This window comes from Penaeus japonicus, unplaced genomic scaffold, assembly GCF_977035675.1.
Source record: "Penaeus japonicus unplaced genomic scaffold, GWHDUDI00000001_assembly GWHDUDI00000042, whole genome shotgun sequence".
Classification (NCBI taxonomy): Eukaryota; Metazoa; Arthropoda; class Malacostraca; order Decapoda; family Penaeidae; genus Penaeus; species Penaeus japonicus.
In genome coordinates this window covers 17,062,700-17,077,699 of record NW_028234444.1, presented here as the reverse complement: position 1 = coordinate 17,077,699, position 15,000 = coordinate 17,062,700, and the positions used below count along the sequence as shown (strand labels likewise).

Below are 15,000 nucleotides of genomic sequence, written 5' to 3'. Positions count from 1 at the left end.
AAATGATAATAATAATTCAAGGGATTTTGTGTGTGTGTGTGTGTGTGTCTGCGTGTGCATGTGCATATGCATGTGTATATACATATACATGTAAATAAATATATACATACACATACACATATACACATGCACATGCACATGCACATGCACATGCACATGCACATGCACATGCACATGCACATGCACATGCACATGCACATGCATATGCACATGCATATGCACATGCACATGCACATGCACAATTGCACATGCACATGCACATGCACATGCACATGCACATGCACATGCACATGCACATGCACATGCACATATACATATACATATACATATACATATACATATACATATATAAATATATATATACATATACATATACATATACATATACATATACATATACATATGCATATGCATATGCATATACATATGCATATACATATGCATTTACATATGCATATCATATGCATATCATATGGATATGCATATACAGTCAAGTCACTGTCAAATGTCTCTCTTTCGCTCTGTTTCTCTGTTTCTTCTGTTTCTTTGTTTCTCTCTTTCTCTTTCTCTCTCTCTAGCAAAGTAACATATTCAGCTTTGTATCTAGAAAAAAGGAAATGCCAGTGCTATTACAAGGTCTACACAACTAGCTAAGTCCTCTGAGAGGACCCACTCAAGGAAGAACGCAGGGAGACTATCTCAATGATCATCTGGGATCAAGGTTGGTTCTCGTCTATTCCGTGCTAATCAACCCACAAATGAAGTTGGCCTATATCTACAGGGGAATTAAAACTATGCATTTGAGAGATTCATAGCATAAATCAACAAGCAAAACAATGCTAACCAAGCAATGATGAAAAAAAAATGGACAACTGCAATATCAGGCAATATTTGGAAAACCTAAAATACCTGTACAAACATCACATTTTATCATATGAGTATTAATTACCCACTTTAAAATCTGCATAAAAAGTTATCATATTATGACAGTTACAGTGACATTACCAATGCCCAATTATGATGTATTTACTGGTAACTTGCAACCTCATACATATATATACATGTGAAAAAAAGAACTAGAGCTTAATGCCATATTATTTAAAAGTACATAGAGAATAAAGAAGCCTTTCCTATGCCTCTTTATCCCATTCACCTAAACCTAAGATCCCATCAAAGAGAATAATATCAGCATGAAGATCTTATCCAGTACGTACAACTAAGTTCTTATGTCTACTTTACACTGGCCTACCTGATGCAAAGAGTGACACCAAACATTTGAGACTAAAAATAGGAAACTTATCATCTCTGAGATACGTTAATAACTTCCTCCCTCGACATGAGATCTGCAGCACTATTTAGCAGCCTTGACATAAATGAAGCACATTACCTAAAGCTATCTTTTGTACATGACAAAGATCAGCAAAGCAACAACTCCCCTCATCTCCTTATCATTGGACCTAAAGGTTATCCCTAAATCAAACTGAACAAGCTACCAATACGACATCCTCATAGCAATGAGAGGCCTCATTCTTTAAAGCTACAATTAACCTTATTTCCGAGTACCTAATTAGCTTCTTTTTGAGCAGGAAGATGAGTGCCGTGAAGGACTTCACTTTCGGGAACAGTTTTTGATTGGCAGTTTCGCATAGTAACAACTATTATCCTACTGGAAGGGACATATACTTAAATGTCTGATGTCAGAATTAACTATGATCTGAAAGGATTATGCTGCAATATCAAACTATAATATATATGATGATTTTGTGTTTTTATGTTAATGTTAAGTTAAAATTTTACCATATATTAATCAATTGGTTTACCTTTATGAGCTGCTCACCAAAATATACACTTAATGTTAGGTTAAATGTCTGCCTCTGAATTACAAGTTAAGTGGAATTTCCACTGAGTATCCACAAAATCAGTAAAAGTACCTTAACAATTACCTTCATGATATATGGGGAATTCAAAAGCCACAGCCTTCCCTCCACCTAAATAACATAATACCTAAAAAAGACTTTGGCAAATTCAAACTTAGGAACCTACTTGAAGTAAAAATCTAGGCCTTCTCCATTTTACAAGCTTCAGCAAAATAACAGCAGCAAAGCGACATCTCCGCCACCTATCTCACACGATCACGACACATTTACCTTCATTCAAGGTAGGATTCAGAAACGAACAGCGTAAACCGACTTCAATCCAGTGACGTCCATCTCTCAAACAAAACTAACAACTGCTTCTACCAGCTTTAAAGTTACACAAGACTCAACATCCTTAAAATCCAAGCTAAGGGAACCATGCCAAGCCATTTCATTCATTAGACTATGAGATATCTTTAAGATAAGGTAGCTAATCATAACTTGTACACAACACATAACTATGCCATGGCAATATCAACATAACCTTTAAAAACAGATCACCAAAAGATCTCGACAGGAGGACTTTGTACAACAGCTAATCTAATCTAAAGGAGCACCTCAAGCACAAAACTTAATGCAAGGGTAAATCTTCAGAAGCAACCTTCATGTCACTAAAAAAATAATAATCACCAAAACAAATTAAATTTTTAAAAAAAGACAAAAAACTACTGACACTAAAATACACTTACAGTGCTTCACATTCACAGTACTACAAACATTCTTCAAGCACGAGTACTTTGAGCAAAATGTCCACCACTTCTCAGAGTTTCTTTACAGTGGCTGAAGAATTCTTCTTCTATAGGTCCATAGTTTTTAATACTCAAAAAGACCGTAGTTCCTATGGCCAACAAGTAAATAAATATAGAGTGTGTATTCTTTTTTGTTTTTGTCTTTGAATTTCTGTGTGTTTTTTATGGATATATTGGTACCCAGTTCTTCTAATGAACCTTATAACCAATACAACACCGCTATACAAATTGTAAAATTCCTTGAAATTACTTCAACCTATATGACTAACTTCCAGCAATGATGAGAATATACAAACAAAATACAAAAGCTACAACTGGCAGCATAGGACAATCTCCTCTTTCTAAATACAGAGCTGAATATCACAAGCAAATAAATAAGATAATTAAAAAAACATATAAATAAATAAACTTCTACACGAAAAACTCAATTTGGAGTTCATTCCAAATTTCCACTATGTGCAATGTAGCCTAAGAAAATTATACTATAAGATGAAAAACAACACCAGTGGTATTCATTATGGCTTGGGGTTTGCGTGACTGCTACAGAAAGAAAGAGCGTGGAATAACGGGCGTGGATGACGGGCAAAGGAAAGGAATAGGAAGACCTGACATCCGTGGCAAATAGCCTATAATGAGCAAGAGCAAGAATATTTCCCACTCTCTGCAACAAGCACTTAAAATCATACATGCATTTATGGGAACCAGCAACAGGGTCTCAATCCCTTGATTGCCAAATCCAGACACCTATTGTTATGCTCAAAAAAGGCATCATTCCTTCATGATAAAATGAAAATGTTGATTCTGCACCTCTGCCTTCTGTGCACAATCATATACGATAAAAGTCCAAGACAAATAAATAAATAAATGAATAAGTAAAAATATAATGTAAGGGGAACGCACAGGGAATGCTAAGAGGAAAGACAGTTTGTACTGTACAAGAAACACATTCCTCTTAGCTGAAACAAATATACCTATATTGACCTCAGTAATTTTCATCTTAGCTGCAATTAGAAGTTACTCTGCAGTGCACTGAAAAAAGCAATGCATATTACAACATGATTCCTCACATGCAACCTCTTCCCTCTTATGTAAACTCAGAGATGCAACAAGAGAGAGCAAACACAAACTTCAGATCACTTTGGTAATGTTATAAGTAAGAATACACATTTATCACAAAACAATGAGCATATGGGGTAAGGCGCCATGTGTTATGCAGTCTGTATTCCAGAAATTCCTTACCTAAATACAAACGATACAGGAAGTCATGTGACTATTCCAGGATATTCTCTTAAAAGTTAATCATTATTGTCATGAGTTAACCTGTATCTTTTTCCTTTGCTTTGAGGTTATGATGTTAAACAGCTATTGTCAAAATGCCATTACTCTGAATTCTAAGACCAAATTACCTAATAAACAGAAGCTGCTCTCAAGGAAATCAAAACAAAAGAATAGTGGAAAGGGAGAAGTAAAAAAAAAAAAAAAATAGTATAGATCAAAATGAAAAGAAATACACGATGATCATTGTAGATCCAAGTATGCAGCAACCTTTTAGTTAACTAGTGTGACTATTTCTGAACCTAAGAACTTGTGTTATAGAACCTTTCAAGAGTTCTAAATTTTCCCTTTTATATCACAGATGGTTCACAGTGACTCCTTCCCCATACTCTGGGGTCACAGTCAGTAGCACAGCATGAGGGACGCGTTCCAACAGCACCCAAAGAACAAAGTCCACAAGCCTTTCTGCGAATTCCACAAGCATTTCAACAAATTCTGTTAGCACTTAGGGCAATCCTATGAGAACCTTCAGGCTTTCTTCTGAGCATTCTTTTTTTTCTTCTTCCTTTTCTTAACACTAATCCACAGGAGTCTGTGTCCCGTTTATTAACTAGTTTCTTAACACCATTTCGCTGTAATTCTTTCTGAATAACCAGCTAAATTTATTCACTTAAATTCCTCTTGATCTAACTCTCCCTATTCCATATAAATTCTCTTTTTTTTTCATTAAAAAGTCACCTTTGTCATGTCCTGCTTACACTTCATCATTCATTCTCTCCCACTTCTTTGGTTTCTCAAGTGTACAATTCACATTCTCCTCATTAAAACGTCATTATTAATAGGGGTTGAAAACCAACTGAGCCACAATGCTAAAAGAGACATCTACACAATTTGGGGGGATCTGAACCTTCAGACCTTTCTAACATCCAATATAAAAAACTACAAAACAAACAGCTGTGTGAAACAATGTACACTATGTATATCCCATCCTCGCACGTTACTTCTTGGGTTACCCTGGTGACTTCTCGTTACTTGACTCTCCGCGTCTTGTGTTTCTTGGACTCTACGTGTTGAGCAAACTGACTCTCCGAGTTTAGCGTGAGGTCGCAGGGAGCACAGTAATACTTACCTGCAAGGGAGATCACAATGTGAAAAAATTGACGGAAAAAAGAAAACAACAAAAGAGTCTTTGGGTAAAAAGATTATATTCTTTCTTTACAAAATAGATAAGTTTCTTTTCCAGTTACATTTAAAAGTGGCTTCAAACCAAGCAAATATAATCTCTAAAAATATTATAATAATTAACATACCTAGTAATCCTTAGTAAAATGAATAAACATCAGAGCACATTGAAGTATTCCATACTTCTGCCATAATCTATTTGTGGAAATTTAATATCTATATAACTTATTTTCTTCTAAAATCTAATCAATGAACACAACAAAATATACATATATCTATATATTAGAACTTATACCTATCAAATCAACTGAAAATATTCATTGAAGTAACAGCCAAGTGAACTGGGATTTTGTACTTCAATTCTTACAAAACAAGCAACTGTCTTCTTAAACACAAAACATGCATAGGCTTGATTGGAAAATGTTCAAATCAATTAATCTGCAATTAAAATGGCACTGCCTTTTCCTAACTGACACAATAAAATGCTCTGACAGGTCTCCTTCATTTCATTATGTGAGAAACATTTTTAAACTCTTGATTTTTATAACATCTGGATAGTGGTATATTTCTTAAATAAGAGACATTTACGTAAAGTCATCTAATATTGGCTCTTTAAATAAGGGTTGGTTAGGCTAGGAACGAACCTCAACCATTTTTCACTTGGCCTAATCACAATTATATTCTAAGTCCATCTACATATAAAAAAATGAAATAATTGCCTTCAATATGAAAAAAGCCTGTTTGTTCCTCTGTAGACATATCATATTTGTAGTTAGAAAAAACAAGAAAACAGAGCACCAAACTTCATAATGATCGTAAGACTCCTAGCAAATTAAGAAGCCTAACAACCAACGTTACAGTAGAATCCTTTTATATCAATAGCTTTAATGAGATACTCTTGCTAAAGAAATTTGCGAGTTCTACAAAACCATAAAGAAAATACAAAAATACAAAAATGCAGATGCCGAAAAACAAATTTCAGAGTCAAATTCATCTTCTCAGGTGACACTTGTTTATTTTCTCGGGCCGCTAAAAGGCTGCTTCTTGTACTGGATGTATCACTGCATCCAGACTTCTCAAAAGATAGGGAGGAGCCATTTGTGTGAATAGTTATCCAAAACTGCTTTACAATACATGACTCTGTGTATCCTCTTGTTGAAGTCTTATGGATAATACTTGTACTGCTATTGCTGAAAAGCCTTCTCGTTGTATTAGATGGACTGCAATATTTGCCCGTCTTTGTAAATTTGGCAAGTAAAAGCTTGTAAAATTAAACTCTTTATCAACACTGCATTACTAATATTACTATCTTTTATGAATCACATTACCAAGACTTTCCCTATCCATTACCAGAATTACAATGACATTACTAAGGATATGCATTTTAAGTCCCTTGCCCCCTCATTATGATTGGTTACTCGGGGCAGACTTGAGACAGACATAGTTACTGATCGTTATCATTACACTCTGAGAATCGCACAGCTGTTGAAATAGAGCAGCAAACTTCTCTACACGATGGTCAATACTGTTTTACTCATTCCTCTGAAGTATTTTACTTTTCATTATTGGTTCATTACACTCCATTAAATGAGCACGAGTCCTTTCTGTCAGTAAAATGATACTGTCAACATTGACAAGGGTTAAAGCCGCTAATTGCAGCTACAATTTTTGCTGTTTCATAGGGAGACAATTACCTTCATGCTAGGTGGATTTATACACATAGTTGTCTAGGGGAATCAGTGATAGGCTATCCTATCATCAAAATCATAACGCAATGACGATGGGGTGTTACACCCGTGTGACACTTCAAAGTGCCTGATGACGGGGCGACACAGCAGTGTGACGTCTCCGAGTCAATATTACTAAGGCCCGGCGTAGGGGGTTGCCAGTTCTCGCTAGGCCCATCGGTAACGGGTTGATCATTATTCTTTTTATGGACAGATCCGCAACATAGACCTATCATTTGTTGCTGTAGGGTTTTCACAACTGTGACTGATCCTTACTGAAAATAAACTGACTCAAAATACAAAGAACATTTTAACCAAACACAATATTCCCACAGATGGTACAGCTCTAGTCAGAAGGAACTAATAACTGACAAACTTCCATAAAAAGTAATGAAAATCTATTATTGTCTTTTTCACATCTTATTTCAATTATATAAACCTAATTTCTTTTCATCAAAAATAGTGACAGATAAACATAATTATAATTGTTCTCTTCCTAACTGTTTTATTTTCTCTCTCTCTTTTTTTTTCTTGTGTAAGTAATGTATTTAACCTCAGTTTGCCTCTACTGGATTCTAGTCTCAAAGATCACATTGGCATTATTATTCATATATTACTTAGTGTCTTTAGTCCTGATTACCTTTTTTTCTTATTTTCTTTCTTTTCATATGAAATTATATTGAAAGTATATTACTTCTTGTGATGGTGAGTGTTCTCTGGCATATCAATGGTATAATTGCTATATCCTTTCTGCAACCTCTTGATAAGAAACTAAGTTGATAGATATGAGCTATTGACTGACTATATTGCACTTCCACGTTGGATACTTCAACACAAGCTAATCTGAAACCAATACATCACATGACGGGAAGGGGCTTAAAAGCACATTTCCTCAGTAAAGTTGCATTAGTAAATGATACTATGCACTCTGTCACTTTTATACCTATCTCTGCATACAGCATTTAGAAACTTCTTTCTAATCATTTCAGACAGCCTTAGAAAACATTAAATAATTCCACTCACAGGAGAAGAAAGTACAAATCCTAAATCCATTTTAAAACAAAAATAAGTCAAACAAAATCAAAAAGTATACCTAAAATTCTACTAAAACACAGAACTTGTTAGTCAGTTCGCTGTAGATTTACACACGTCAAACATTTTTTGCATCTAAATTAAATAAGTGAATTATAGTATTGTATATGTTGGCACACCAGACAGAATCTGAAGCTTAAAAAAACAGGGATTGTACTATACCAAGTATGAGATCCAATCTTCAACCCTTTGTTAGTATGAGCATCAAGTAAAGCACTAACATAACTCACCTCCTGACTTTGAATATTCTTAACCAAACTTCCTGGTAAGCTTAAGTTTAAAGCCTGGATTAAATGTTAGGTCAAAATCAAATACTCAAAATGTATTACAAATCTGTCTTGTATAGTTTAAAACAAAATCACAGCAATTTTAGCTGATATTCAAACACATTGTTGATTCAAATATCAGAGTGCCACTAACACACCATAAACAAAAGCCAGAATGCCCAAGGGTTGCAAAACCTATAGGACAGTGTCTGGTACTCCAAATATTCAATCCACTTAAATTTTGCACGTACTATGGAGGTTCTGGTCTCTTTTCTTTTTACCCCGCCCTCCCTAAAAATTAGCAGCAATTCTCCATGCAAACAATGTGGCACGTGAACAGGTAAATGGGCATTTGATGACCTTTAATACTTAATCAGAATGATTGCACATGTTGCTAGGTACTCCCTCCCTTTCTCCTTTCCTCAAATATAGCTTCATATAATTAACCCAGAATTATCATTTTATCACTGCATCAACATTTATTCTGTTGATCAGAAAATGTACTTCTAATGTACATACTGGTACTGTTGTATATATATTATAAAGTGTTGTGTTATATATCATATTCCAATAATTTCACTGAATTTCCATTTTTATACATCTTAACCCTCTCTGGACGGGTGGTACAGCATGTGTACCGCGCATTCAAAAGCCCAGTGGCCGGGCGGCACAGTATTGTGCCAGCCATTCAATTGATTTAGGCCTAATAATTCGAACGCCCCGGCATTTGGACATTCAAGGCTAGAATTCCCCCATCGGGGATGGGTTAACACATATGCAATCAAAATTATCTTGATATTTAACACCTTTGGATTAATGGAGGGAGATTCAAATCTTAGCTCATTACTTGAAAGGCAAATATTGCAGTATAAAATTAAGTAACTCATGAAATCACTTCCAAGTGAATAGTAATATCATATTCATACAGACTGTTATTTCTTGTGAAATAACCATTATATATGTGACTTCACTAATGTTTAGACTATACCAGGTTAGCATATTCAATGCATATAATGGCAACAAATTGGTAGTATTTTCTTATTACAGAGAACAAGTAGTTAATATTCTGATAACTAATGTTGCTACTTTGGCCAGTTAACCCTCGGCAGCATGAGTAGGACTTGGGGTAAATTTGCACAGTGAGAAAGCTAAAAAAAAAAGAAAAAAAAAAAAAAAAAAGGAAATTCTAGGGGTGGTCCTACACAACCATCTGTCTTGTATGCCAACATATACAGTACATTAATATTATTGTGTTCAGAATGTTCCAAATCTCAACCAAAACTTTCACTCTCTTCAGAACGGTTTACCTAAAACACTAAAATCCTTAGGATACTCATCATGAATACAAATAACAGTATGCACACGATATGAAAAAAAAAAATTCTTTAGCTTCATTTACAAGGATTCAGAGACTCTTCATCTTCAAACTTCATCCTAAGACAGAGCCCTTTGGTAGTGCACTTATCCCCTTCTGAAGATTTCCTTCAATAAAATCCAAAATCTTTCTACTAGCACAGGCAGATCTTCTATCCTGCCCTCCTATGTCTATTCTCCTATCCTAGGTACCTGAGGGTGTCCTGTAGATGGAGAAATCCTTTGACTTGGGCTTCTTCACCTCGTCGGCTTTTATCACACTTGCGAGAATGCTGTCTGTCGGCCCTAAGGAGAAAAAGGGAGAGAGAGAGAAAGAGGTGAACTTTCATAAAATCAATCAATATGATGATATGATGCTACAGAACCTTCATTATGTAAAAGGGTATTTTTCAACTTATATGTGATGGCTGATCCTAAATATTATCTATTGGTTTTATTTAACCCATTCACGCTGGGGCTATTCCGGCTCTAAATGGTCAGAATGCTGGGGTTTTTGAATGCATAAGCCTAACGCCTCGGGATTCTCGGGCGCACTAGCCGCAAGCAAGCACTATATGCCTGTGCACCCGGCGCACCAGCCTTGACCAAATATCTCGTCACTGGCATCTAACCCAAAAACCACTGAAAATGATAGCAAGTCAGCTGGCACAAATGGGTTAATCCTCACCAACTAAGGAATTTATTCTGAAAAGAAGTTTTGACGTGAATCACCCATGAATTGCTTCCAGCCACAAAACCAAATTTGGGTTCCGAAAAATTGCTGGAAGCCTTGATAATGGTAGACTTGGTAGTTAGATAATCCATCTATTGTCTAACACGGACTGAACTGACATATCATCAGATCTGTATGATTTATAAATCCATTTTACGGACAAGAGCTGTATTTAGCAGAAGAGGCTGATGCAGCGGAGCAAGTCTGAGCAAAACTCTTATCAGTCTGAGCCACAATATACTGACCTGGGACTGCCGTGCTAGCCTTCTTTGCGGTGGCTCTCACAGCTTTCATGTGACGCTGACCCACCAGGTGGCCATCTAGCTGCTCCTGGGACGTTGCTGAGACACTGCACATCTCACAGTAAAATCTGGAATTAATAAAACAAAGTTTATGATGCATGTCTCTAACATCTCTTCCAACAAAGTCTGGATTGAGAATAATAAAAAAGTAGATGCACAAATACACATACAAATAAAGTCAAATCTATCTAAACCTACAAGCTATTGTAACCATGTCTAGTATCATTAACCCATTGCAGACAGAGGCCCGAGCAAGCTGATTGGCTGTAAAGATGGAATATTTCTGATGCAGGGGGCACTGGCTAGAAATTAGAGGAATAAGGAAAATGTTTTCTCCATACTCCTGGCAGCACAAACTTGGCCAAAGAGAATTACCCCATCACAAAAAAGAAGGGTTTAAGTGGACTTGAAAAGCTGTAGCTCTGAAACTAGAGCCTTCAAAATCATAAAACTTAACAACTGAGTTTTTCAACAATGAAAAGATGTTGTGTCCACCTTTTGGACCTAACCGGAGCCCTCATATATACCATGACACCTGTCCAGAGTTAGTTTTTTAAAAAATCATCCAAATTTCACACAAAGGGTCTACAGGCTAGGCCCAAACCACTAACCTTCCTCTTTCCTTCACCCCATCTGGATCGAGCTGTTTGTCAGAGCTCGACCCTGTTCCGTCATCCGAGGTTGGTTCCAGATTCAGGTCGATTCTCTCCACAGACACTCGCGGGTCTGGTGGCCTTGAGGATAACATAAAAGAATTCATTATTTGGGTATCAAAGATTTCACTATCTAAGTATATTAAATTTCACTATCATCTAGATATAAAGGTTATTCACATATAAATCATTTACTTATTTAGATATCAAAGACTTTAATGTTTAGCCAACAATGATTTCATTGATTAGGGAGGTCTACTTATCTGAGTTTTCGTTATTCACATATCAAAGATTTTTTTATCTCAACATCAAATATTTCAGTATTCAGGTATCAAAGGTTTCATTCCTCAGGTATAAGGATTTCATTATCCATGCATTATAGATTCCATTATCAGAATACTAATCATTTCATCCTTTAGGCATTTCAGATTTTGAATATCAATGGTTATGGGGACGCTCAATCTCCCATCTGATTTCTGAGAAACTGAAGATATCAACATCATGGGATATCACAGTTTATAAGGAATCAGACATAGGACAACAAGCAAGACAAATACTTTAAATATATCTTACATCCTCTGCCATTTCCCCGTTTCTTTGTTGTAGTATCCTGCTTTCAGAGGTTTGAGCCCGTGTAATACCCTCTGGTGATTCCGTCCCATGTAGTGCTGCTGTGCGTGCTGCTCTGACGTAAAGCTTAGGTCGCAGCATTTACAGTAAAGCTGACTAACATCCAGTGGTTCTGATTTCTGAAACAGATATCAAAGGTCTGAAAAGTGTTTATTTTGTTCAACAAAAGCTTAACAATTTGTAGAATAGTAACAGAATTTATCAATGAGCACCATCTTTAAAGTTTAATGATTGCAGTACAAATAGTAGCAAAACATAAAACTTGTAAACATTCATGAAGAGCTAAAAAAACAAATAAAAAAATTATCCTATCAACTAATTTATTGAGCTCAAAATCAACATCTGTTATAGCTGCAATTCAATTCAATCATATGAAACACACAAACTAACCACTTTACACCATTAGGCTTATTACAAACCTTTTTTGGAGTTGACAGGTCTAACTTTGGTACTTTGGCTGGCGGCTGGCCCTCCTTCCCTAACAAATCTACATAATTTTTCACTTTCTTCTTGTGCTGCTTGCCCTCGTAGTGGTTTTTTGCTTGAACTCTGGAATTAAGCTGTAAAGAAAGATGTAACTGAATGTCCATCACCCTTAGAACATCAAAAAAACTTTTTTGGCATTTTTGCCTTGTTACTTGAGACAAGATAAAGACCAAGATAAGTTTTGAATACACTTTCTGAAAAAAATAATTGAATAATAATATTCATATATAGTACTTTCCTAGGACTTCAACTGCTCAGTCTATCTACAAATAAACAGTAATGGAGCACACTCACCCTAACATCACATAACTCGCAGGAATTGTTATGGAACTTTGAAACTAACTCTTCAGGTAAGTTTGGATCAAGTTCAACTGGCACTGAAAAGATATGGATAACCAATTATTCAAATGCTAAATTTCTATATCTCATTCTATATTAATAAGAAGACTTGAGAAACTGGTAAAGAAAACAAATCCTCTTCAATATGAAAGATAATAACATGCAAGGCAAAAACCTGACTGCTGTTCCTAGTTCTGGTGACCATATACAGTTCTCTAGAAATAAAGGCTTAAACCAGAGCTATGTTTTACTCTAAACAGTATGACATCTCATATAATTCTGAAGGAGCACTCACATGGCCTTTTATTATTTGGTACAAGCTGCTTAGGGCTTAGCGGCGCCGCATCCTTCTCCTTCGATCTGGGCACCAGTGGAGACCCCATGCCAATTGGCAAGACTTCATCATCCATGTTCTGATATGGCGGAGTGTCACTGGATCTTCTGTGTAAGGTGCTGCCGTTGCTCTGCCTCGATCTGTAGTTTTGCTGATTCGGCGGAGCTTGAGCGGATTGGGGACGGCTTGAATTGAGGGTGGGGCTCTTCCTCTCCTGCTGCTGTGGCATGTAGAGTTGCTGGCATGTCTGCTGTGACTGTATGGGAGGCTGTGGGTAAGGCGGCTGCTGCTGCTGGGGTCGTGGAAGCCTTATTGGAGGCGGAGGTGGAGGGGGACGTAGAGCGTGCGGAGGCGGCCTGACTGGACGAAAGTGAAATGGTGGAGGAGGTGGATGGAATGGCGGAGGTGGCTGGTGAGATGGGACAGGGGGTGGAGGAGGTGGATGTGGAGGTCGGCCATATCCACCCCAATAACCACCGTACCCTCCATAATTTGATCGGCTAGGACCATACATACCTGGAAGAGAATATGATATCTCTTAACAACAGCACTGTAACATGTATACTTACTGACATAGGAAGTATAATAAAACTATATCACTTAATTACAGCTCAGAATCAACTGAAAGTCATGCAATGTATTGAATTATATGTCTATAAATTTAATAAGATAAACTCATACTTGAACTAAGCCTTGGTTTTTAAAATATCATATTTAAAAGTATTCAAAACTGACTAAATACAATGCAATAATCATCAAATTCCAGTGTAAGTCATGAATCTTCTTTTGTTCTACACACTGTCACTTGTAACTTAGCACACTTACCAGGTAAATCTTCAGAGTGGGACTAGGCTTAAGGGTATACTTGGTGCCTTTTTAAAACACTCTTCCAGTACTTGTCTACAGAATTCTTAAATGAAAAACAAAAAAAGAAATGTAAATACACTCATTCTTGATTATGCTTCAGCTTTTATAGATGTAGGGGGCTTTCATCTCTTAAATTATCAAGATGTATCCTCTCACCAATAAGATCAGTTTCTCACCAATATCAAAAGGAGTTCAGTAAAATCAAAACTCAGATGATAACTTTGAGTCCCACTGTGGCTCGAGAAACACTCGAAATCCCTCGTGTATTTCAAACATCCACTTGACTTTAATTTCAAGTTGTGACTCATCCTCCCCTCACACAACCACTCGGATTTCACGACGGGATACTTCAGCAGAAAGAGCAAAATCTGCGATTAATTCACCGTCGCCGTCAAATTCAACCTCAACCTTACCCAAAGCCACCCAAAAGTGGAGAAAGGAGCGACATAAAAAGGGTGGAAATGAGAGGCATATCCACCACCTCGCTCGCCAACTCGACTCCCACAAATAACAAAAAACCTCGAGCCCCTCCTCCTCCTTCCTCCTCCGATCAAACCCTCCCCTTTACCCCGCTCAAAACCCCACGCCCAACCACACCACCACAACAACCGACTCCTACATACTTGGCATAGCTTCTCCGAGATCGGAATCCCCCCAAATTAAAGCCCGAAATTAGGGTTCCATGCGAGAAATGACTCCTTCCCGTCGAGGAGGTCCGGCCGCCGCCGCTCAGCTGATCGAAGGGTAAACAAACAGCTCGCTCCGTTTTCTTTGCGGTAATCCTGGATTCAGCCGGATTCAACTCCTCGATCCTCTCTAGTGTAGTCTCCCCTCTCGCATTTGAGTCGGCCGGAGATGCCACCGGGTTTTATCGCCCTCGATTAGAACGCCGAGGATTCTTTGTGTTTATTTTCTAGTTTCTCTTTTCCTTTTATCATTTTTTTAGGATGATTACATTATAATTTTTGTCAGTTGAGTATTTGATCCTTATCGAAAGCTAAACAAGAATCTCGCTCCGTTTTCTTTAGGGATTGCTGAATTGGCTTGGAATCCCCTTGACAGGAATTTCCTTTCTTAGAATTTCATTAAAATCCCC

The 15,000-nt window shown here is 36.9% G+C and overlaps 1 protein-coding gene across 4 annotated transcripts; it reads right to left on the bottom strand.

Annotated features, from left to right (window-relative positions):
* Positions 1-4,486: 4,486 nt before the first annotated feature.
* On the bottom strand, positions 4,487-14,652 carry LOC122256217 (zinc finger protein 385B). Of its 4 annotated transcripts, XM_043020749.2 has the most exons (10): positions 14,528-14,650; positions 13,863-13,947; positions 12,999-13,553; positions 12,659-12,741; positions 12,298-12,438; positions 11,822-11,997; positions 11,207-11,329; positions 10,539-10,663; positions 9,774-9,866; positions 4,487-5,069 (listed from the first exon to the last, which is right to left on the bottom strand). In XM_043020749.2, exons 3-10 carry the CDS (start codon positions 13,549-13,551, stop codon positions 4,969-4,971), a joined length of 1,395 nt encoding a protein of 464 aa, XP_042876683.2. In that variant the 5' UTR covers positions 13,552-13,553; positions 13,863-13,947; positions 14,528-14,650; the 3' UTR covers positions 4,487-4,968. The 4 variants fall into 4 exon arrangements, with proteins under 4 accessions (XP_042876683.2, XP_042876682.2, XP_042876685.2 ...); XM_043020748.2 differs by lacking the exon at positions 13,863-13,947 and having other exon boundaries at positions 4,488-5,069; positions 14,528-14,652; XM_043020751.2 differs by lacking the exon at positions 13,863-13,947 and having other exon boundaries at positions 4,491-5,069; positions 9,774-9,857; positions 14,528-14,652.
* Between the last annotated feature and the right edge of the window lie 348 nt (positions 14,653-15,000).